The sequence below is a fragment of the Anomalospiza imberbis genome, unplaced genomic scaffold, assembly GCF_031753505.1.
Source record: "Anomalospiza imberbis isolate Cuckoo-Finch-1a 21T00152 unplaced genomic scaffold, ASM3175350v1 scaffold_314, whole genome shotgun sequence".
In the NCBI taxonomy this organism is placed as follows: domain Eukaryota; kingdom Metazoa; phylum Chordata; class Aves; order Passeriformes; family Viduidae; genus Anomalospiza; species Anomalospiza imberbis.
Window position 1 is genome coordinate 79,474 of NW_027099935.1, and position 21,737 is coordinate 101,210.

General features: G+C 58.1%; 1 protein-coding gene across 1 annotated transcript in view; it reads left to right on the top strand.

The window, feature by feature from the left end:
- LOC137466606 (protein Wiz-like) overlaps positions 1-20,029 on the top strand; it is a gene marked incomplete at its 5' end in the record, with an annotated part of 37,457 nt that extends 17,428 nt beyond the window's left edge. Inside the window, 8 exon segments of the mRNA XM_068178285.1 lie at positions 2,991-3,061; positions 3,063-3,156; positions 5,659-6,123; positions 9,619-10,176; positions 12,955-13,443; positions 15,185-15,583; positions 17,585-17,777; positions 19,772-20,029. Coding sequence (XP_068034386.1) covers positions 2,991-3,061; positions 3,063-3,156; positions 5,659-6,123; positions 9,619-10,176; positions 12,955-13,443; positions 15,185-15,583; positions 17,585-17,777; positions 19,772-19,925 — 2,423 coding nt within the window.
- Between the last annotated feature and the right edge of the window lie 1,708 nt (positions 20,030-21,737).

Consider the following 21,737-nt stretch of genomic DNA (forward strand, 5'->3'; position numbering starts at 1 on the left):
ATGTCCCCACCCCTGTCCCCTCCCTGATGTCACCACCCCTGTCCCCTCCCTGATGTCACCCCCCCTGTCCCCTCTGTGATGTCACCACCCTGTCCCCTCCCTGATGTCACCCCCCTGTCCCGTCCCTGATGTCACCACCCCTGTCCCCTCTGTGATGTCCCCACCCCTGTCCCCTCTGTGATGTCACCACCCCTGTCCCGTCCCTGATGTCACCACCCCTGTCCCCTCTGTGATGTCCCCACCCCTGTCCCCTCTGTGATGTCACCACCCCTGTCCCCTCCCTGATGTCACCACCCCTGTCCCCTCCCTGATGTCACCACCCCTGTCCCCTCCCTGATGTCACCCCCCTGTCCCGTCCCTGATGTCACCACCCCTGTCCCCTCTGTGATGTCCCCACCCCTGTCCCCTCTGTGATGTCCCCACCCCTGTCCCCTCTGTGATGTCCCCACCCCTGTCCCCTCTGTGATGTCACCACCCCTGTCCCCTCCCTGATGTCACCACCCCTGTCCCTCCCTGATGTCACCACCCCTGTCCCCTCTGTGATGTCCCCACCCCTGTCCCCTCTGTGATGTCACCACCCCTGTCCTCTCCCTGATGTCCCCACCCCTGTCCCCTCTGTGATGTCACCACCCCTGTCCCCTCCCTGATGTCACCACCCCTGTCCCCTCTGTGATGTCACCACCCCTGTCCCCTCCCTGATGTCACCACCCCTGTCCCCTCCCTGATGTCCCCACCCCTGTCCCCTCCCTGATGTCACCACCCCTGTCCCTCCCTGATGTCACCACCCCTGTCCCCTCCCTGATGTCACCACCCCTGTCCCTCCCTGATGTCACCACCCCTGTCCCCTCTGTGATGTCCCCACCCCTGTCCCCTCTGTGATGTCACCACCCCTGTCCTCTCCCTGATGTCCCCACCCCTGTCCCCTCTGTGATGTCACCACCCCTGTCCCCTCCCTGATGTCACCACCCCTGTCCCCTCTGTGATGTCACCACCCCTGTCCCCTCCCTGATGTCACCACCCCTGTCCCCTCTGTGATGTCACCACCCCTGTCCCCTCCCTGATGTCACCACCCCTGTCCCTCCCTGATGTCACCACCCCTGTCCCCTCTGTGATGTCCCCACCCCTGTCCCCTCTGTGATGTCACCCCCCTGTCCCCTCTGTGATGTCACCACCCCTGTCCTCTCCCTGATGTCACCCCCCTGTCCCCTCCGTGATGTCACCACCCCTGTCCTCTCCCTGATCCCACCTGGAACACCCCAAATCCCACCTGGACCACCATAAATCCCACCTGGACAATCCCAAATCCCCTCTGAAACACCCAAATCCCACCGGCAACACCCCAAATCCCACCTGGAACATCCCAAATCCCACCTGGACCCCCCCCAGATCCCACCTGGAACACCCCAAATCCCTACAGAACATCCCAAATCCCACCTGGAAGACCCCAAATCCCACCTGGAACACCCCAAATCCCACCTGGAACACCCCAAATTCAATCTGGAACATCCCAAATCCCACCTGGAACACCCCAAATCCCACCTGGAGCATCCCAAATCCCACCTGGAACATCCCAAACCCCACCTGGAACACCCCAGATCCCACCTGGAGCATCCCAAATCCCACCTGGAACCCCCAAATCCCACCTGGAACATCCCAAATCCCACCTGGAGCACCATAAATCCCACCTGGAACCCCCAAATCCTCTCTGGAACACCCCAAATCCCACCTGGAACACCCCAGATCCCACCTGGAACATCCCAAATCCCACCTGGAACCCCCAAATCCCTACAGAACACCCCAAATCACGCTGGAATACCCCAAATCCCCTCTGGAAGACCCCAAATCCCTATGGAACACCCGAAATCCCACCTGGAACACCCCAAATCCCACCTGGACCACCCCAAATTCAATCCGGAACACCCCAAATCCTTCCTGGAACACCCCAAACCCCACCTGGAACACCCCAAATCCCACCTGGACCACCCCAAACCCCACCTGGACCACCATAAATCCCACCTGGACCACCCCAAATCCCACCTGGACCACCATAAATCCCACCCGGAACACCCCAAATCCCACCTGGACCCCCCCAAATTCAATCTGGTACACCCCAAATCCCACCTGGACCCCCCCAAACCCCACCTGGACCCCCCCAAATCCCACCTGGACCCCCCCAAATCCCACCTGGAACACCCCAAATCCCACCTGGACCACCATAAATCCCACCTGGACCCCCCCAAATCCCACCTGGAACACCCCAAATCCCACCTGGACCCCCCCAAATGCCCTCTGGACCCCCCCAAATCCCACCTGGACCCCCCAAATCCCACCTGGACCACCATAAATCCCACCTGGAACAGCCCAAATCCCACCTGGACCACCATAAATCCCACCTGGACCCCCCCAAATCCCACCTGGACCACCATAAATCCCACCTGGACCCCCCCAAATCCCACCTGGACCCCCCCAAATCCCACCTGGACCCCCCCAAACCCCACCTGGACCCCCCCAAATCCCACTTGGACCCCCCCAAATCCCACCTGGACCCCCCCCAAATCCCACCTGGAACACCCCAAATCCCACCTAGCATTCCCCAAATCCCACCTGGACCACCCCAAATTCAATCCGGAACACCCCAAATCCTTCCTGGAACACCCCAAATCCTTCCTGGACCCCCCCAAATCCCACCTGGACCCCCCCAAACCCCACCTGGATCCCCCCAAATCCCACCTGGACCCCCCCAAACCCCACCTGGACCACCATAAATCCCACCTGGACCCCCCCAAACCCCACCTGGACCCCCCCAAATCCCACCTGGACCCCCCCAAACCCCACCTGGACCACCATAAATCTCACCTGGACCCCCCCAAACCCCACCTGGACCACCATAAATCCCACCTGGACCCCCCCAAACCCCACCTGGACCCCCCCAGATCCCACCTGGACCCCCCCCAAATCCCAAATCCCTGATTCCCAGCTGCTCCCTGCAGTGCTGGCTCCTGACGAGGACGAGTTGGTGGCCATGGAAGTGACGTCCCCTCCTCCCATCCCCAAAAAATCCGGGAGCTCGGCGCTGGAGCCGCCCCCCGCCCCGCCTCGGGACCAAGCTCAGCCCGGAGCCCCCCGGCGGCAAAGCCGAGCCCCAGGACTCCAAAGGTGAAGATTTTTCCCGGGATTTTCCCAAATTCTCCCGAGACTGGATCCCTCGGACCCCACCCAGGGGCGTTTGTGGGGTTAATTAACGTGGGGGTTAACGAGGGGGGAATGGAGTCCCAAAATCGGGGCTGGGAAGGGTTGGAATTTTTTGGGATCGGCTCCCAGGGTTCCTCTCCTGTTCTCCAGGCTCTGAGATCGGATTTATCCCGATTTTTTCCCATTTTTCCTGGTTTTTCCCCATTTTCCAGCCCCCATCCTGACCCCGTGCAAGGAGGTGCCTGCTCCGATCCCAAAACCGGGGCTGGGAAGGGTTGGAATTTTTTGGGATCAGCTCCCAGGGTTCCTCTCCTGTTCTCCTGGCTCTGAGACCGGATTTATCCCGATTTTTTCCCATTTTTTCCTGGTTTTTCCCCATTTTCCAGCCTCCATCCTGACCCCGTGCAAGGAGGTGCCTGCTCCGATCCCAAAACCGATCCCAAAACCGGGGCTGGGAGGGGTTGGAATTTTTTGGGATCGGCTCCCAGGGTTCCTCTCCTGTTCTCCAGGTTCTGAGACCGGATTTATCCCGATTTTTTCCCATTTTTCCTGGTTTTTTTCCCCATTTTCCTGCCCCCATCCTGACCCTGTGCAAGGTGTGCGGCGCCTGCTCCGATCCCAAAACCGATCCCAAAACCGGGGCTGGGAGGGGTTGGAATTTTTTGGGATCGGCTCCCAGGGTTCCTCTCCTGTTCTCCAGGTTCTGAGACCGGATTTATCCCGATTTTTTCCCATTTTTTCCTGGTTTTTTCCCCATTTTCCAGCCCCCATCCTGACCACCTCTGAGGTGTGCGGTGCCTGCTCCGATCCCAAAACCGATCCCAAAACCGGGGCTGGGAGGGGTTGGAATTTTTGGGATCGGCTCCCAGGGTTCCTCTCCTGTTCTCCAGGCTCTGAGACCGGATTTATCCCGATTTTTTCCCATTTTTTCCTGGTTTTTCCCCATTTTCCAGCCCCCACCCTTAATTTCCCTGATCCCGAGGGATTTTTATCCCTAATTTTCCTGATCCCAAGGATTTTTAATCACTAATTTCCGTGATCCCGAGGGATTTTTAACCCCTAATTTCCCCAATCCCGAGGGATTTTTAACCCCTAATTTCCCCGATCCCAAGGGATTTTTGATCCCTAATTTCCCAATCCCAATGGATTTTTAACCCCTAATTTCCCTGATCCCGAGGGATTTTTAACCCCTAATTTCCCTGATCCCGAGGGATTTTTGATCCCTATTTTCCCTGATCCCGCGGGATTTTTAACCCCTAATTTCCCTGATCCCGAGGGATTTTTAACCCCTAATTTCCCTGATCCCGAGGGATTTTTGATCCCTAATTTCCCTGATCCCGAGGGATTTTTAACCCCTAATTTCCCATTTTTCCCCCATTTTGCAGCCCCCAGCCTGACCACCTGCGAGGTGTCTGGATGGGATCTGATCCCGAGGGATTTTTAACCCCTAATTTCCCTGATCCCGAGGGATTTTTAACCCCTAATTTCCCATTTTTCCCCCATTTTCCAGCCCCCAGCCTGACCATCCCGAGGGATTTTTAACCCCTAATTTCCCTGATCCCGAGGGATTTTTAACCCCTAATTTCCCGTTTCCCCCCCATTTTCCAGCCCCCAGCCTGACCACCTGCGAGGTGTCTGGATGGGATCTGATCCCGAGGGATTTTTAACCCCTAATTTCCCGTTTCCCCCCCATTTTCCAGCCCCCAGCCTGACCACCTGCGAGGTGTGCGGCGCCTGCTCCGATCCTGTCTGGATGGGATCTGATCCCGAGGGATTTTTAACCCCTAATTTCCCATTTTTCCCCCATTTTCCAGCCCCCAGCCTGACCACCTGCGAGGTGTGCGGCGCCTGCTCCGATCCTGTCTGGATGGGATCTGATCCCGAGGGATTTTTAACCCCTAATTTCCCATTTTTCCCCCATTTTCCAGCCCCCAGCCTGACCACCTGCGAGGTGTGTGGATGGGATCTGATCCCGAGGGATTTTTAACCCCTAATTTCCCATTTTTCCCCCATTTTCCAGCCCCCAGCCTGACCATCCAGAGGGATTTTTAACCCCTAATTTCCCATTTTTCCCCCATTTTCCAGCCCCCAGCCTGACCATCCAGAGGGATTTTTAACCCCTAATTTCCCATTTTCCCCCCCATTTTCCAGCCCCCAGCCTGACCACCTGCGAGGTGTCTGGATGGGATCTGATCCCGAGGGATTTTTAACCCCTAATTTCCCTGATCCCGAGGGATTTTTAACCCCTAATTTCCCATTTTTCCCCCATTTTCCAGCCCCCAGCCTGACCATCCCGAGGGATTTTTAACCCCTAATTTCCCTGATCCCGAGGGATTTTTAACCCCTAATTTCCCGTTTCCCCCCCATTTTCCAGCCCCCAGCCTGACCACCTGCGAGGTGTCTGGATGGGATCTGATCCCGAGGGATTTTTAACCCCTAATTTCCCATTTTTCCCCCATTTTCCAGCCCCCAGCCTGACCACCTGCGAGGTGTGCGGCGCCTGCTTCGAGACCCGCAAGGGCCTCTCCAGCCACGCCCGCTCCCACCTGCGCCAGCTCGGTGTGGCCGAGTCCGAGAGCTCGGGGGCTCCCATCGACCTCCTCTACGAGCTGGTCCGCCACAAGCCCAAGGCCGACGGCGCCGGCCCCGCGCTGGCCAAGAAATCGGCGGGCTCGCCCAAGGAGCCGGGCGCGCCGCGGCCGCCGCTGCTGCTGCTGCCCAAGCCCGACGGCGCCGTCAACAAGGCCATCAAATCCCCGCCGGGCTTCGGCAAGTCCCTGGGCCAGCCGGGCTCGCCCGGGCTCAGGAAGGTGCCGGCCGCGTTGCCCGGCTCGCCCAAAGGGGCCGAGGAGAAGGGGGCCAAGCTGGCCCTGAGCCCGCTGCCCGCCGAGGCCAAGTGGGCGCCCGAAGAGGACGGGCCGCTCAACCTCAGTGAGTGCTGCGGGGGGTCGGGGGGCTTAGTGGGGTCTGCAGGGGGGTCTGGGGGGGTTTGGAGTGGGGTTTGGGGGAGTTTAGTGGGGTCTGGGGGAGTCTGGGGGGGTCTGGGGGTGTTTAGTGCGGTCTGCAGGGGGGTCTGGGGGGTTTGGAGTGGGGTCTGGGGGAGTTTAGTGGGGTCTGGGGGGGTCTGGGGGAGTTTAGTGGGGTCTGCAGTGGGGTCTGGGGGAGTCTGGGGGGGTCTGGGGGTGTTTAGTGCGGTCTGCAGGGGGGTCTGGGGGGTTTGGAGTGGGGTCTGGGGGAGTTTAGTGGGGTCTGGGGGGGTCTGGGGGAGTTTAGTGGGGTCTGCAGTGGGGTCTGGGGGGGTCTGGGGGTGTTTAGTGCGGTCTGCAGGGGGGTCTGGGGGGGGTCTGGAGTGGGGTTTGGGGGTGTTTAGTGGGGTCTGCAGTGGGGTCTGGGGGGGTCTGGGGGGGTTTAGTGGGGTCTGCAGTGGGGTTTGGGGGTGTACTGGGGTCTGCAGTGGGGTCTGGGGGGGTCTGGGGGTGTCTGGAGAGGGGTTTGGGGGAGTTTAGTGGGGTCTGGGGGGGTCTGGGGGTGTACTGGGGTCTGCAGTGGGGTCTGGGGGTGTCTGGGGGTGTATTGGGGTCTGCAGGGGGGTCTGGGGGTGTCTGGGGGTGTTTAGTGGGGTCTGCAGGGGGGTCTGGGGGTGTCTGGGGGGTTTAGTGGGGTCTGGAGTGGGGTTTGGGGGAGTTTAGTGGGGTCTGGGGGTGTACTGGGGTCTGGAGAGGGGTCTGGGGGGGTCTGGAGTGGGGTTTGGGGGAGTTTAGTATGGTCTGGGGGGGTCTGGGGGTGTACTGGGGTCTGCAGTGGGGTCTGGGGGGGTGTGGGGGTGTACTGGGGTCTGGAGTGGGGTCTGGGGGGGTCTGGGGGTGTACTGGGGTCTGGAGTGGGGTCTGGGGGGGTTTGCAGTGGGGTTGGGGGGGTCTGGGGGTGTACTGGGGTCTGGAGTGGGGTCTGGGGGTATCTGGAGTGGGGTTTGGGGGAGTTTAGTGGGGTCTGGGGGGGTCTGGGGGTGTTTAGTGCGGTCTGCAGTGGGGTCTGGGGGGGTCTGGGGGGTTTGGAGTGGGGTTTGGGGGAGTTTAGTGGGGTCTGGGGGGGTCTGGGGGTGTTTAGTGCGGTCTGCAGTGGGGTCTGGGGGTGTCTGGGGGGTTTAGTGGGGTCTGGAGTGGGGTTTGGGGGAGTTTAGTGGGGTCTGCAGTGGGGTCTGGGGGGGTCTGGGGGTGTCTGGAGTGGGGTTTGGGGGAGTTTAGTGGGGTCTGGGGTGGTCTGGGGGTGTTTAGTGGGGTCTGCAGTGGGGTCTGGGGGAGTTTAGTGGGGTCTGCAGTGGGGTCTGGGGGAGTTTAGTGGGGTTTGGGGGGGTCTGGGGGTGTACTGGGGTCTGCAGTGGGGTCTGGGGGAGTCTGGGGGGGTTTGGAATGGGGTTTGGGGGGTCTGGGGGGGCTTAGTGGGGTCTGCAGTGGGGTCTGGGGGGGTCTGGGGTGTCTGGAGTGGGGTTTGGGGGAGTTTAGTGGGGTTTGGGGGGGTCTGGGGGTGTTTAGTGGGGTCTGCAGTGGGGTCTGGGGGGTTTGGAGTGGGGTTTGGGGGGGTTTAGTGGGGTTTTGGGGGGTCTGGGGGTGTATTGGGGTCTGGTGTGGGGTTTGGGGGGGCTCAGTGGGGTCTGGGGGGTTTAGTGGGATTTGTATTGGGCTTTGGGGGGGTTTGGGGGGGCTCAGTGGGGTTTTTATTGGGGTTTAATGAGGTTTTATTGGGGTTCAGTGGGCTGGAATGGGGTTTTTATTGGGGTTTATGGGATTTTTTTGGGGTTTTTTTTGGGGTTTATGGGATTTTTTGGGGTTTTTATTGGGGTTTATGGGATTTTTTGGGGTTTTTATTGGGGTTTATGGGATTTTTTGGGGTTTTTATTGGGGTTTATGGGATTTTTTGGGGTTTTTTTGGGGTTTATGGGATTTTTTGGGGTTTTTATTGGGGTTTTGTTGGATTTTTTGGGGTTTTTATTGGGGTTTATGGGGTTTTTTGGGGTTTTTTTTGGGGTTTATGGGATTTTTTGGGGTTTTTATTGGGGTTTTGTTGGATTTTTTGGGGTTTTTATTGGGGTTTATGGGGTTTTTTGGGGTTTTTTTTGGGGTTCAGTGGGCCGGAATGGGATTTTTATTGGGGTTTATGGGATTTTTTGGGATTTTTATTGGGGTTTGGTGGGATTTTTTGGGTTTTTTTTGGGGTTTTGTTGGATTTTTTGGGGTTTTTTTGGGGGTTCGGTGGGATTTTTTTTGGGTTTTTATTGGGGTTTATGGGATTTTTTGGGGTTTTTATTGGGGTTCAGTGGGATTTTTTGGGTTTTTATTGGGGTTTATGGGATTTTTTGGGGTTTTTATTGGGGTTTATGGGATTTTTTGGGGTTTTATTGGGGTTCAGTGGGATTTTTTTGGGTTTTTATTGGGGTTTTGTTGGATTTTTTGGGGTTTTTATTGGGGTTTATGGGATTTATTATGGTTTTTATTGGGGTTTACGGGATTTTTTGGGTTTTTATTGGGGTTTATGGGATTTTTTGGGGTTTTTTTTGGGGTTTATGGGATTTTTTGGGGTTTTTATTGGGGTTCGATGGGATTTTTTGGGGTTCAGTGGGCTGGAATGGGGTTTTTATTGGCGTTTGGTGGGATTTTTGGGGTTTTTATTGGGGTTTTGTTGGATTTTTTTGGGTTTTTTTTGGGGTTTATGGGATTTTTTGGGTTTTTATTGGGGTTTTGTTGGATTTTTTGGGTTTTTTTGGGGTTCAGTGGGATTTTTTGGGTTTTTATTGGGGTTTTGTTGGATTTTTTGGGGTTTTTTTGGGGTTTATGGGATTTTTTAGTTTTTTTTTCTGCTCCATCCGCTGCGAGTTCTGCGGAGAATTCCTGGGGAGCCTCAACTTCGTTTTCTGGGAATTCCCTCATCCCAAAACCCCACCAGCTCCTTTTAACCCCTTCCATCCCTTTTAACCCCTTCCATCCCATTTAACCCCTTCCATCCCTTTTAACCCCTTCCCTCCCTTTTAACCCCTTCCATCCCATTTAACCCCTTCCCTCCCATTTAACCCCTTCCATCCCTTTTAACCCCTTCCATCCCGTTTAACCCCTTCCCTCCCATTTAACCCCTTCCATCCCATTTAACCCCTTCCCTCCCATTTAACCCCTTCCATCCCTTTTAACCCCTTCCATCCCTTTTAACCCCTTCCATCCCATTTAACCCCTTCCATCCCTTTTAACCCCTTCCATCCCATTTAACCCCTTCCATCCCATTTAACCCCTTCCATCCCTTTTAACCCCTTCCATCCCATTTAACCTCTTCCATCCCATTTTCCCGTGTTCCCAGCCTCGCTGCCCTGTGAATCCCCTCATCCCCCAAACCCCACCAGCTCCTTTTAACCCCTTCTCTCCCATTTCCCCGCCTCCCCAGCCTCGGGCTCCGAGCCGTGCCGCGACATCCGCTGCGAGTTCTGCGGGGAGTTCTTTGAGAACCGCAAGGGGCTCTCGAGCCACGCGCGCTCGCACCTGCGCCAGATGGGCGTGACCGAGTGGTACGTGAACGGCTCCCCCATCGACACGCTCCGCGAGATCCTCACCCGCCGCCGCTCGGGACACCCCAAGCCCCTGGCCAAGAGCCTGCTGGGCGGGCTGGCCCCGCTGGAGCCGCCGCGGCCGCCGCCGGAGCTGCACCTGCCCGGGCTGGGCAAGAAGGTGCCGGCGCCGCTCAGCCCCCCGGGGCCGGCCCCCGGCGCGGCCTCGCCGCCGCCCACGGCCAGGAAGATGTTCCCGGGGCTCTCGGCGCCATCCCTGCACAAGAAGCTCAAGCAGGACCAGCTCAGGGTGGAGATCAAGCGGGAGCTGATGGCCGGGGCGGCCGTGGGAGGAGGAGGAGGAGGAGGAGGAGGAGCCGGGATCCATCCCGGGGAGGCGCCGGCGCCGCCGGACCCGGCCTGGGCGGCGCACGAGGAGATGGCGCCGCTCAACCTCTGTGAGTGGTTCTGGGGCTTGTCCCGGGGATTTGGGGGGTTCAGGGATCCATCCCAGGAATTTGGGGTGTTCAGGGATCCATCCCAGGGATTTGGGGAGCTGGGATCCATCCCAGGGATCCATCCCAGGGATTTGAGGAGCTGGGATCCATCCCAGGGATTTGGGGTGTTCAGGGATCCATCCCAGGGATTTGGGGAGCTGGGATCCATCCCAGGGATTTGGGGGGGTTTGGATCCATCCCAGGGATTTGGGGGGGTTGGATCCATCCCAGGGATTTGGGGAGCTGGGATCCATCCCAGGGATTTGGGGGGGTTGGATCCATCCCAGGGATTTGGGGTGTTCAGGGATCCATCCCAGGGATTTGAGGAGCTGGGATCCATCCCAGGGATTTGGGGTGTTCGGGGATCCATCCCAGGGATTTGGGGAGCTGGGATCCATCCCAGGGATTTGGGGGGGTTTGGATCCATCCCAGGGATTTGGGGGGGTTGGATCAATCCCAGGGATTTGGGGTGCTCAGGGATCCATCCCAGGGATTTGGGGGGGTTTGGATCCATCCCAGGGATTTGGGGAGCTGGGATCCATCCCAGGGATCCATCCCAGGGATTTGAGGAGCTGGGATCCATCCCAGGGATTTGGGGTGTTCAGGGATCCATCCCAGGGATTTGGGGAGCTGGGATCCATCCCAGGGATCCATCCCAGGGATTTGAGGAGCTGGGATCCATCCCAGGGATTTGGGGTGTTCAGGGATCCATCCCAGGGATTTGGGGGGGGTTGGATCCATCCCAGGAATTTGGGGTGTTCAGGGATCCATCCCAGGGATTTGAGGAGCTGGGATCCATCCCAGGGATCCATCCCAGGGATTTGAGGAGCTGGGATCCATCCCAGGGATTTGGGGTGTTCAGGGATCCATCCCAGGGATTTGGGGAGCTGGGATCCATCCCAGGGATTTGGGGGGGTTTGGATCCATCCCAGGGATTTGGGGAGCTGGGATCCATCCCAGGGATTTGGGGAGCTGAGATCCATCCCAGGGATTTGGGGAGCTGGGATCCATCCCAGGGATTTGGGGTGTTCAGGGATCCATCCCAGGGATTTGGAGGGGGTTGGATCCATCCCAGGGATTTGGAGGGGGTTGGATCCATCCCAGGGATTTGGGGAGCTGGGATCCATCCCAGGGATTTGGGGTGTTCGGGGATCCATCCCAGGGATCCATCCCAGGGATCCATCCCAGGGATTTGGGGTGCTCAGGGATCCATCCCAGGGATTTGGGGGGGTTGGATCCATCCCAGGGATTTGGGGGGGTTGGATCCATCCCAGGGATTTGGGGTGCTCAGGGATCCATCCCAGGGATTTGGGGGGGTTGGATCCATCCCAGGGATTTGGGGTGCTCAGGGATCCATCCTAGGGATCCATCCCAGGGATTGGGGGGGCTGGGATCCATCCCAGGGATTTGGGGTGCTCAGGGATCCATCCCAGGGATTTGGGGTGCTCAGGGATCCATCCCAGGGATTTGGGGAGCTGGGATCCATCCCAGGGATCCATCCCAGGGATTTGGGGAGCTGGGATCCATCCCAGGGATTTGGGGTGCTCAGGGATCCATCCCAGGGATTTGGGGAGCTGGGATCCATCCCAGGGATTTGGGGGGGTTGGATCCATCCCAGGGATTTGGGGTGTTCAGGGATCCATCCCAGGGATTTGAGGAGCTGGGATCCATCCCAGGGATTTGGGGTGCTCAGGGATCCATCCCAGGGATTTGGGGTGCTCAGGGATCCATCCCAGGGATTTGGGGTGCTCAGGGATCCATCCCAGGGATCCATCCCAGGGATTTGGGGAGCTGGGATCCATCCCAGGGATTTGGGGGGCTCTGAGCTCATCCTGGGGATTTAGGGACCCCCGATCCCATCCCAGGGGCTTCCTTCCCTCCCTGATCCCTGAATTTCCCCCTCCAGCCTCCCGAGCGGACCCGGGTGCGCGACATCCGCTGGCCTGGGGCTCATCCCGGGGATTTAGGGACCCCAGATCCCATCCCAGGGGTTCCCTTCCCTCCCTGATCCCAGAATTTCCCCCTCCAGCCTCCCCGGCGGACCCGGTGCGCGACATCCGCTGGCTTGGGGCTCATCCCGGGGATTTTGAGGCTCTAAAATCCCATCCCAGGGGTTCCCTTCCCTCCCTCATCCCAGAATTTCTCCCTCCAGCCTCCTGGGCGGACCCGGGTGTGCGACATCCGCTGGCCTGGGGCTCATCCCGGGGATTTTGGGGCTCTAAAATCCCATCCCCGGGGTTCCCTTCCCTCCCTGATCCCTGAATTTCTCACCCTCCAGCCTCCCAGGCTGGCTTGGGGCTCATCCCAGGGATTTAGGGACCCCAGATCCCATCCCCGGGGTTCCCTTCCCTCCCTCATCCCAGAATTTTCCCCCTTCCAGCCTCCCAGGATGGCTTGGGGCTCATCCCGGGGATTTAGGGACCCCAGATCCCATCCCAGGGGTTCCCTTCCCTCCCTCATCCCAGAATTTCTCCCTCCAGCCTCCCGGGCGGACCCGGTGCGCGACATCCGCTGGCCTGGGGCTCATCCCGGGGATTTTGGGGCTCTAAAATCCCATCCCAGGGGTTCCCTTCCCTCCCTCATCCCAGAATTTCTCCATCCAGCCTCCCGGGTGGACCCGGGTGCGCGACATCCCCGAGGTTTTGGGACACTCTGAGCTCATCCCGGGGATTTTGGGACCCCAGATCCCATCCCAGGGGTTCCCTTCCCTCCCTGATCCCAGAATTTCTCCCCCGGCAGCCTCCCGGGCGGACCCGGTGCGCGACATCCGCTGCGAGTTCTGCGGGGAGTTCTTTGAGAACCGCAAGGGGCTCTCGAGCCACGCGCGCTCGCACCTGCGCCAGATGGGCGTGACCGAGTGGTCGGTGAACGGCTCCCCCATCGACACGCTCCGCGAGATCCTCAGGAAGAAATCCAAACCCTGCCTCATCAAGAAGGAGCCGCCGGCGCCGCCGGGGCTGGAGCCGGGCGCCGCCGGGCCGGGCGAGGACGGCATGGAGCCCAAACCCCCGCCGCCGGGGCCGGCTCCGGGCAAGGCGCTGCCGCCGGGGCTGGCCCTGGGCAAGCCGGGCTCGGGGCTGGCCCTGGCGCCGCTGGGCTCCAAGAACGCCGGCGCTTTCCTGGCCGCCAAGAGGCCGCTGGGCGAGGAGAGGCTGGGCGGGCACGGCGAGGCCAAGCACAAAGCCTTCGAGCTGGGCTTCAAGGCCAAGGCCCTGCACGACAAGGCCTGTGAGTGCCCGGCGATTTTGGGGTGGTTTTGGGGTGATTTTGGGGTTTTTGGGGTGGTTTTGGGGTTTTTGGGGTGGTTTTGGGTATTTTGGGGTGCCACGGCGAGGCCAAGCACAAAGCCTTCGAGCTGGGCTTCAAGGCCAAGGCCCTGCACGACAAGGCCTGTGAGTGCCCGGCGATTTTGGGGTGGTTTTGGGGTGTTTTTGGGGTGGTTTTGGGGTGGTTTTGGTGTTTTTGGGGTGGTTTTGGGGAGTGCCTTCGAGCTGGGCTTCAAGGCCAAGGCCCTGCACGACAAGGCCTGTGAGTGCCCGGCGATTTTGGGGATTTTGGGGTGATTTTGGGGTGATTTTGGGGGTTTTGGGGTGGTTTTGGGGTGGTTTTGGGGTGATTTTGGGGTGGTTTTGGGATGGGCTAGGAGTGCCTTCGAGCTGGGCTTCAAGGCCAAGGCCCTGCACGACAAGGCCTGTGAGTGCCCGGCGATTTTGGGGATTTTGGGGTGATTTTGGGGTGGTTTTGGGGTGCCACGGCGAGGCCAAGCACAAAGCCTTCGAGCTGGGCTTCAAGGCCAAGGCCCTGCACGACAAGGCCTGTGAGTGCCCGGCGATTTTGGGGATTTTGGGGTGATTTTGGGGTGGTTTTGGGGTGCCACGGCGAGGCCAAGCACAAAGCCTTCGAGCTGGGCTTCAAGGCCAAGGCCCTGCACGACAAGGCCTGTGAGTGCCCGGCGATTTTGGGGTGGTTTTGGGGATTTTGGGGCTGTTGGGATGATTTTGTGATGTCTTTTGGATACTTTTTGTGATGTTTTTGGCATCGGATGGAGCTCACGTTCTTTCCCATTCTTTCCCGTTCTTTCCCATTTTTTTTTCCATTTTTTCCCATTTTTTTCCCATTTTTCCCCTATTTTAACCCCATTTTCCCCTTTTTTTCCCATTTTTCCACATTCTCCCTGCTGTGAGCTCTGCGGGCTGTACTTGGAGAACAGGAGGGCTCTGGCCAGCCTGCGCCACCTTCAGCAGTGCCCATACCCCATTTTCTCCATTTTTAATCCCATTTTTATCCCATTTTTTCCCGTTTTCTCCCATTTTAACCCCGTTTTCCCGTGTTTCCCAGCAGCAGAAGCCTGCTGCGAGCTCTGCGGGCTGTACTTCGAGAACAGGAAGGCCCTGGCCAGCCTGTGCCACCTTCAGCAGTGCCCATACCCCATTTTCTCCGTTTATAATCCCGTTTTTATCCCATTTTTTCCCGTTTTTTTCCCCATTTTAACCCCGTTTTTTCCCGTTTTCCCCCATTTTAACCCCGTTTTCCCGTGTTTCCCAGCAGCAGAAGCCTGCTGCGAGCTCTGCGGGCTGTACTTCGAGAACAGGAGGGCTCTGGCCAGCCTGCGCCACCTTCAGCAGTGCCCATACCCCATTTTCTCCATTTTTATCCCATTTTTTGGGTGTTTTTATCCCATTTTTTCCCGTTTTTTCCCCATTTTAACCCCGTTTTTTTTCCCGTTTTCTCCCATTTTAACCCCGTTTTCCCGTGTTCCACAGCAGCAGAAGCCTGCTGCGAGCTCTGCGGGCTGTACTTCGAGAACAGGAAGGCCCTGGCCAGCCTGCGCCACCTTCAGCAGTGCCCATACCCCATTTTCTCCATTTTTAATCCCGTTTTTATCCCATTTTTTCCCTTTTTTCCCCATTTTAACCCCGTTTTTTCCCGTTTTCCCCCCATTTTAACCCCGTTTTCCCGTGTTTCCCAGCAGCAGAAGCCTGCTGCGAGCTCTGCGGGCTGTACTTCGAGAACAGGAAGGCCCTGGCCAGCCACGCCCGGGCGCACCTGCGGCAGTTCGGCGTCACCGAGTGGTGCGTGAACGGCTCGCCCATCGAGACGCTGCGCGAGTGGATCCGGCACCGGCCCCACAAGGCCGGCGCCTACCGCAGCTACATCCAGGGCGGCCGGCCCTTCTCCAAGAAGTTCCGGAGCTCGGCGCACCCCCGGGAGCCCCGCGGCGCCCTGGCCGTGCCCTTCCTGCCCAAGGGCGGGCTGGCAGCCGAGGCGGCGCTCGGCGACTGCGCCAAGGGCCCCGACGGCGCCGAGCGGGCGCTGGGCTCGCCCCTGGGGCTGGTCAAGGTGGAGGAGCAGAGGGGCAACTTCAGCAGTGAGTGCTGCGGCAGGCGCTGCGGGCATCGGGGTGGGGGAAATGTGGGGTCTGGGGCGGGGGAAAATGGGAAATGTGGGGATTGGAGTTGGGAAATGTGGGGTTTGGGGCGGGGAAAATGGGAAATGTGGGGTTTGGGGTGGGGGAAATGGGAAATGTGGGGTTTGGGGTTGGGCTGGGGCTGGTCAAGGTGGAGGAGCAGAGGGGCAACTTCAGCAGTGAGTGCTGCGGCGGGCGCTGCGGGCATCGGGGTGGGGGAAATGTGGGGTCTGGGGTGGGGGAAATGGGAAATGTGGGGATTGGGGTGGGGGAAATGGGAAATGTGGGGTCTGGGGTCAGGAAAATGGGAAATGTGGGGTTTGGGGTGGGGGAAATGGGAAATGTGGGGTCTGGGGTGGGGGAAATGGGAAATGTGGGGTTTGGGGTTGGGCTGGGGCTGGTCAAGGTGGAGGAGCAGAGGGGCAACTTCAGCAGTGAGTGCTGCGGCGGGCGCTGCGGGCATCGGGGTGGGGGAAATGTGGGGTCTGGGGTGGGGAAAATGGGAAATGTGGGGTTTGGGGTGGGGGAAATGGGAAATGTGGGGTTTGGAGTTGGGAAATGTGGGGTTTGGGGTGGGGGAAATGGGAAATGTGGGGTTTGGAGTTGGGAAATGTGGGGTTTGGGTTGGGGAAAATGGGGTTTGGGGCAGGGGAAATGGAAAATGTGGGGTTTGTGCTGAGGAAAATGGGGTTTGGGGCGGGGAAAACGGGAAATGTGGGGTCTGGGGTGGGGAAAATGGGTAATGTGGGGTTTGGGGTTGGGAAATGTGGGGTTTGGGGCGGGGGAAAACGGGAAATGTGGGGTTTGGGGTTGGGAAATGTGGGGTTTGGGGCAGGGAAAAAGGGAAATGCGGGGTTTGGGGTTGGGAAATGTGGGGTTTGGGGTGGGGGAAATGGGAAATGTGGGGTCTGGGGTGGGGAAATGTGGGGTTTGGGGTGGGGGAAATGGGAAATGTGGGGTTTGGGGTGGGGAAAATGGGAAATGTGGGGTTTGGGGTGGGGGAAATGGGAAATGTGGGGTTTGGGATGAGGAATGTGGGGTTTGGGGTTGGGAAATGTGGGGTTTGGGGTGGGGAAAATGGGAAATGTTGGAGTTTGGAGTTGAGAAATGTGGGGTTTGGGATGGGAAATGTGGGGTCTGGGGTGGGAAAAATGGGAAATGTGGGGTTTGTGGTGAGGAAAATGGGGTTTGGGGTGGGGAAAATGGGAAATGTGGGGTTTGGGGTTGGGAAATGTGGGGTTTGGGATGGGAAATGTGGGGATTGGGGTGGGGGAAAATGGGAAATGTGGGGTTTGGGGTGAGGAAATGTGGGGTCTGGGGTGGGGAATTGGGGTCAGGATTGGGGAATTGGGGTCAGGATTGGGGAATTTGGGGAATTGGGGTCAGGACTGGGGAATTGGGGTCGGGATTGGGGAATTTGGGGAATTGGGGTCAGGATTGGGGAATTGGGGTCAGGATTGAGGAATTGGGGTCAGGATTGGGGAATTTGGGGAATTGGGGTCAGGATTGGGGAATTGGGGTCAGGATTGGGGAATTTGGGGAATTGGGGTCAGGACTGGGGAATTGGGGTCAGGATTGGGGAATTGGGGTCAGGATTGGGGAATTGGGGTCAGGATTGGGGAATTGGGGTCAGGATTGAGGAATTGGGGTCAGGATTGGGGAATTTGGGGAATTGGGGTCAGGATTGGGGAATTTGGGGAATTGGGGTCAGGATTGAGGAATTGGGGTCAGGATTGGGGAATTTGGGGAATTGGGGTCAGGATTGGGGAATTGGGGTCAGGATTGGGGAATTTGGGGAATTGGGGTCAGGATTGGGGAATTTGGGGAATTGGGGTCAGGATTGGGGAATTGGGGTCGGGCCTGGGGTCCGGAAACGCCACCAGAGCCGTGACCGGCGCCCACCCAGTCCTTCCCCCCTCCCCCGTCTCCGCCCTCCCATTCCCGAATTCCCGCCCTTCCCAGAGTTCGAGCGGCGCCAGGCGCGGCCCCTGGAGCCGCCGCCGCCCCGGGACGCCGAGGGCGGCGCCGACTTCCCGCGGAAGCTTCCGGAGCCGCGGCCGCCGCCGCGCGTGCGCCCGGTGCCCGCGCTGGTGCCGCGCCCGCCGCAGACCTCGCTGGTCAAGTTCGTGGGGAACATCTACACCCTCAAGTGCAGGTGGGAAAAATCGGGATTGGGAACGCTCCCCCGGGATTTTGGCGGCTTTGCCCAAATTCCCAGCCTTCTCCCGGGCGTTTTTCCCGGTTTTCCCCGCTCTCCCCTCCCTGTCCTTGGCTCTTCTCCCCGCCTTTTCCTGCGTTTCCCCCCTTTCCCCCGGCCTATCCCTATTTTTGGCTGTTTTCCAAACCCTTTTCCTCAGTTTTCCGCTCTTTCTCTCCCCGCCCGTCCCATTTTTTGAGGGCTTTTCCCCCCTTTTCCTGCTTCCCCCTCCTTTCCCTCCTCTCCCGTCGCATTTTTTTTTGGGATTTCCTCCCTTTCCCTCTTCCCCCAACCCCATTTTTTTGGGGCTTCCTCCCCAGAATCTGGGGATCCCTCCCAAAATCGGGGAATTCCTGCCAAAATCGGGGAATTCTTGCTGAAATCCGGGAATTCACCTCAAAATCTGGGAAGTCCTCCCGAAATTTGGGAATTCCTGCTGAAAATGGGGAATTCCTGCCAAAATCGGGGAATTCCTGCTGAAATCGGGGAATTCCTGCCGAAATCGGGGAATTCCTCCCGAAATTGGGGAATTCCTCCTGAATTCTGGGAATTGCTCCCGAATTTGGGCAATTCCTCCCGAATTCTGGGAATTGCTCCCGAAATTGGGGAATTCCTCCTGAAATCTGGGAATTCCTCCTGAAATTGGGGAATTCCTCCTGAAATCTGGGAATTGCTCCCGAAATTGGGGAATTCCTCCCGGAATTGGGGAATTCCTGCCGGGATCTGGGGACTCCCTCCCGGAATTGGAGAATTCCTGCTGGGATCCTGGGACTCCCTCCCGAAATTGGGGAATTCCTGCCAAAATCTGTGAGTCCCTCCCGAAATTGGGGAATTCCTCCCGAATTCTGAGAATTCCTCCCGAAATTGGGGAATTCCTCCCGAAATTGGGGAATTCCTCCTGAAATCTGGGAATTCCTCCCGAAATTGGAGAATTCCTCCCGAAATTGGGGAATTCCTGCCGGGATCCGGGGACTTCCTCCTGAAATTGGGGAATCCCTCCCGAATTCTGGGAATTCCTCCCGAAATTGGAGAATTCCTCCCGAAATTGGGGAATTCCTGCCGAATTCTGGGAATTCCTCCCAAATTCGGGGAATTCCTCCCGAAATTGGGGAATTCCTCCTGAAATTGGGGAATTCCTGCTGGGATCCGGGGACTCCCTCCCGAAACTGGCGAATTCCTCTTGAAATTGGAGAATTCCTCCCGAAATTGGGGAATTCCTCCTGAATTCTGGGACTTCCTCCCGAAATTGGGGAGTTCCTCCTGAAATCTGGGAATTGTTCCCGAAATTGGGGAATTCCTCCTGAAATTGGGGAATTCCTCCTGAAATTGGGGAATTCCTGCCGAATTCTGGGAATTCCTCCCAAATTCGGGGAATTCCTCCCGAAATTGGGGAATTCCTCCCGAAATTGGGGAATTCCTCCCAAAATTGGGGAATTCCTCCCGAAATCTGGGAATTCCTCCCGAAATCTGGGAATTCCTCCCGAAATTGGGGAATTCCTGCCGGGATCCGGGGACTCCCTCCCGAAATTGGGGAATTCCTCCCGAATTCTGGGACTTCCTCCCAAAATTGGGGAATTCCTCCCGAAATTGGGGAATTCCTCCCGAAATCTGGGAATTGCTGCCGGGATCTGGGGAGTCCCTCCCGAAATTGGGGAATTCCTCTTGAAATTGGAGAATTCCTCCCGAAATTGGGGACTCCCTCCCGGAATTGGGGAATCGCTGCCGGGATCTGGGGAGTCCCTCCCGAAATTGGGGAATTCCTCCTGAATTCTGGGACTTCCTCCCGAAATTGGGGAATTCCTCCCGAAATTGGGGAATTCCTCCCGAAATTGAGGAATTCCTCCCGAAATTGGGGACTCCCTCCCGGAATTGGGGAATCGCTGCCGGGGTCCGGGGAGTCCCTCCGGGGTTCCGGGAGCTCCGGCTGAAAGCCGGGTCGTGCCGCCCGGCAGGTTCTGCGAGGTGGAGTTCCAGGGCCCGCTGTCCATCCAGGAGGAGTGGGTGCGGCACCTCCAGCGCCACATCCTGGAGATGAATTTTTCCAAGGCGGATCCGTGCCGGAGCGAGGCCCCCCCGGAGCCGCCGGCCCTGGCTGAGGCTCCCTGAGTTTTTCTTTTCCCGCCCCCGAATCCCGGGGAGGGGAAAAGAGACGGAAAACACCAAAAGCGACGACGGCGACGACAAAAAACCGACGACGACGACCCCCACAAAACCAGCCCAAGATCCCCGGGAATTCCGGCGGGATCTCCCGGCGCGGGCGGATTCCGGGAGCGGCGGCGCCGGCCCCGGGCGGGGCACCCACAAGCACTACACGGATCCTCGGCGTTCCCCGCGATCCCGCGCGGATCCTCGGCGTTCCTGGAATTCCGCGTGGATCCTTGGACGTTCCTGCGGTTCCGCGCGGATCGTCATAGTTCCTGGAATTCCGCGCGGATCCTTGGACGTTCCTGCGGTTCCACGTGGATCGTCATAGTTCCTGGAATTCCGCGCGGATCCTTGGACGTTCCTGCGGTTCTGCGCGGATCCTCGGCGTTCCCGCGCGGATCCTTGGACGTTCCCGCGATTCCGCGCGGATCCTCGGCGTTCCCGGAATTCTACGCGGATCCTCAGCGTTCCCGCGATTCCACACAGATCCTTGGACGTTCCTGCGATTCCGCGCAGATCCTCGGCGTTCCCGCGCAGATCCTCGGTGTTCCCGCGATTCCGCGTGGATCCTTGGACGTTCCCGCGATTCCGCGTGGATCCTCGGACGTTCCCACGATTCTGCACGGATCCTCGTCATTCCCGCGATTCCGCGTGGATCCTCGGCGTTCCCATGCGGATCCTCGGTGTTCCCATGATTCCGTGTGGATCCTTGGACGTTCCCGCAATTCCGCGTGGATCCTCGGCGTTCCCGCGATTCCGCGTGGATCCTCGGCGTTCCCGCGATTCCGCGCAGATCCTCAGCGTTCCCGCACGGATCCTCGTCATTCCTGCGATTCCGCGCGGATCCTCAGCGTTCCCGCTCGGCTCCTCGGCGTTCCCGGAATCCCGCGCGGATCCGGGAGGAGGAAGAACAAAATTCCCTTTATTTCATCCCAAAGAAGCGGCGGGCGGGCGGGCGCCTCGGGGGAGGGAATTCCCGGAATTCCCGGAATTCTTCCCGGGGCGGGGGGAGCGCCGTGGATTCTGTGCCCTGGCAGAACTGTAAATTCCCGGGTTTTTGCCCCGTTTTTTTTTTTTTCGTTCCGTTTTTTCGTCGCCGTTCCCCGCGCTCCGGGGCTGCGTGATCCCGAAATTCCCGCTTCTCCCGAGCAAATCCCGCGGGGATCCTCCCCCTTCTTCCTCCCGCCGCCGATCCCCAAAAAATTCCCCCCGGCGGCGGGAGCCGGGAAATCCCGCGGGGGGAATCCCCAAAACGCCGGGAGGATTCGGCTCCGGGTTTTTTTCCCTCTCCTCCCCCCAAAATTCCCATATTTTTATTTTTATTTTTATTTTTATTTTTATTTTTATTTTTATTTTTATTTTTCGGTTTTTATTTTTCCCTCCCCACCGTTGATCCCGGCTGTATTCCCGTTTCCTCCCCGCTCCGTCCCCGGCTTTTTTTTTTTTTTTAAACTCTAGATTTGGGTAGGAAGCAAAGGAAAAAAGGGGGGGAAAAAAAAAAAAAAGAGGAAAAAAAAGAAAAGAAAAAAAAAAAAGATCCATTTCTATTTGGGAATCCCGAAACTTCCGGATTTCGGAAGGAATTTTAACGGAGAAATATTTTGTTTTTTTTTCTTCCCTGTTTTTTGGGTTTTTTTTTTGGGGTTTTTTTTTGGTTTTTTTGGTTTTTTTTTGGTTTTTTTTCCTCCCCGTTATTATTATTATTTTTTATTTTTTTTTTATTTCCACGTTTTTCGGGACGTTTCCGGCGATTCCTGTACCCGGGACTGGGGA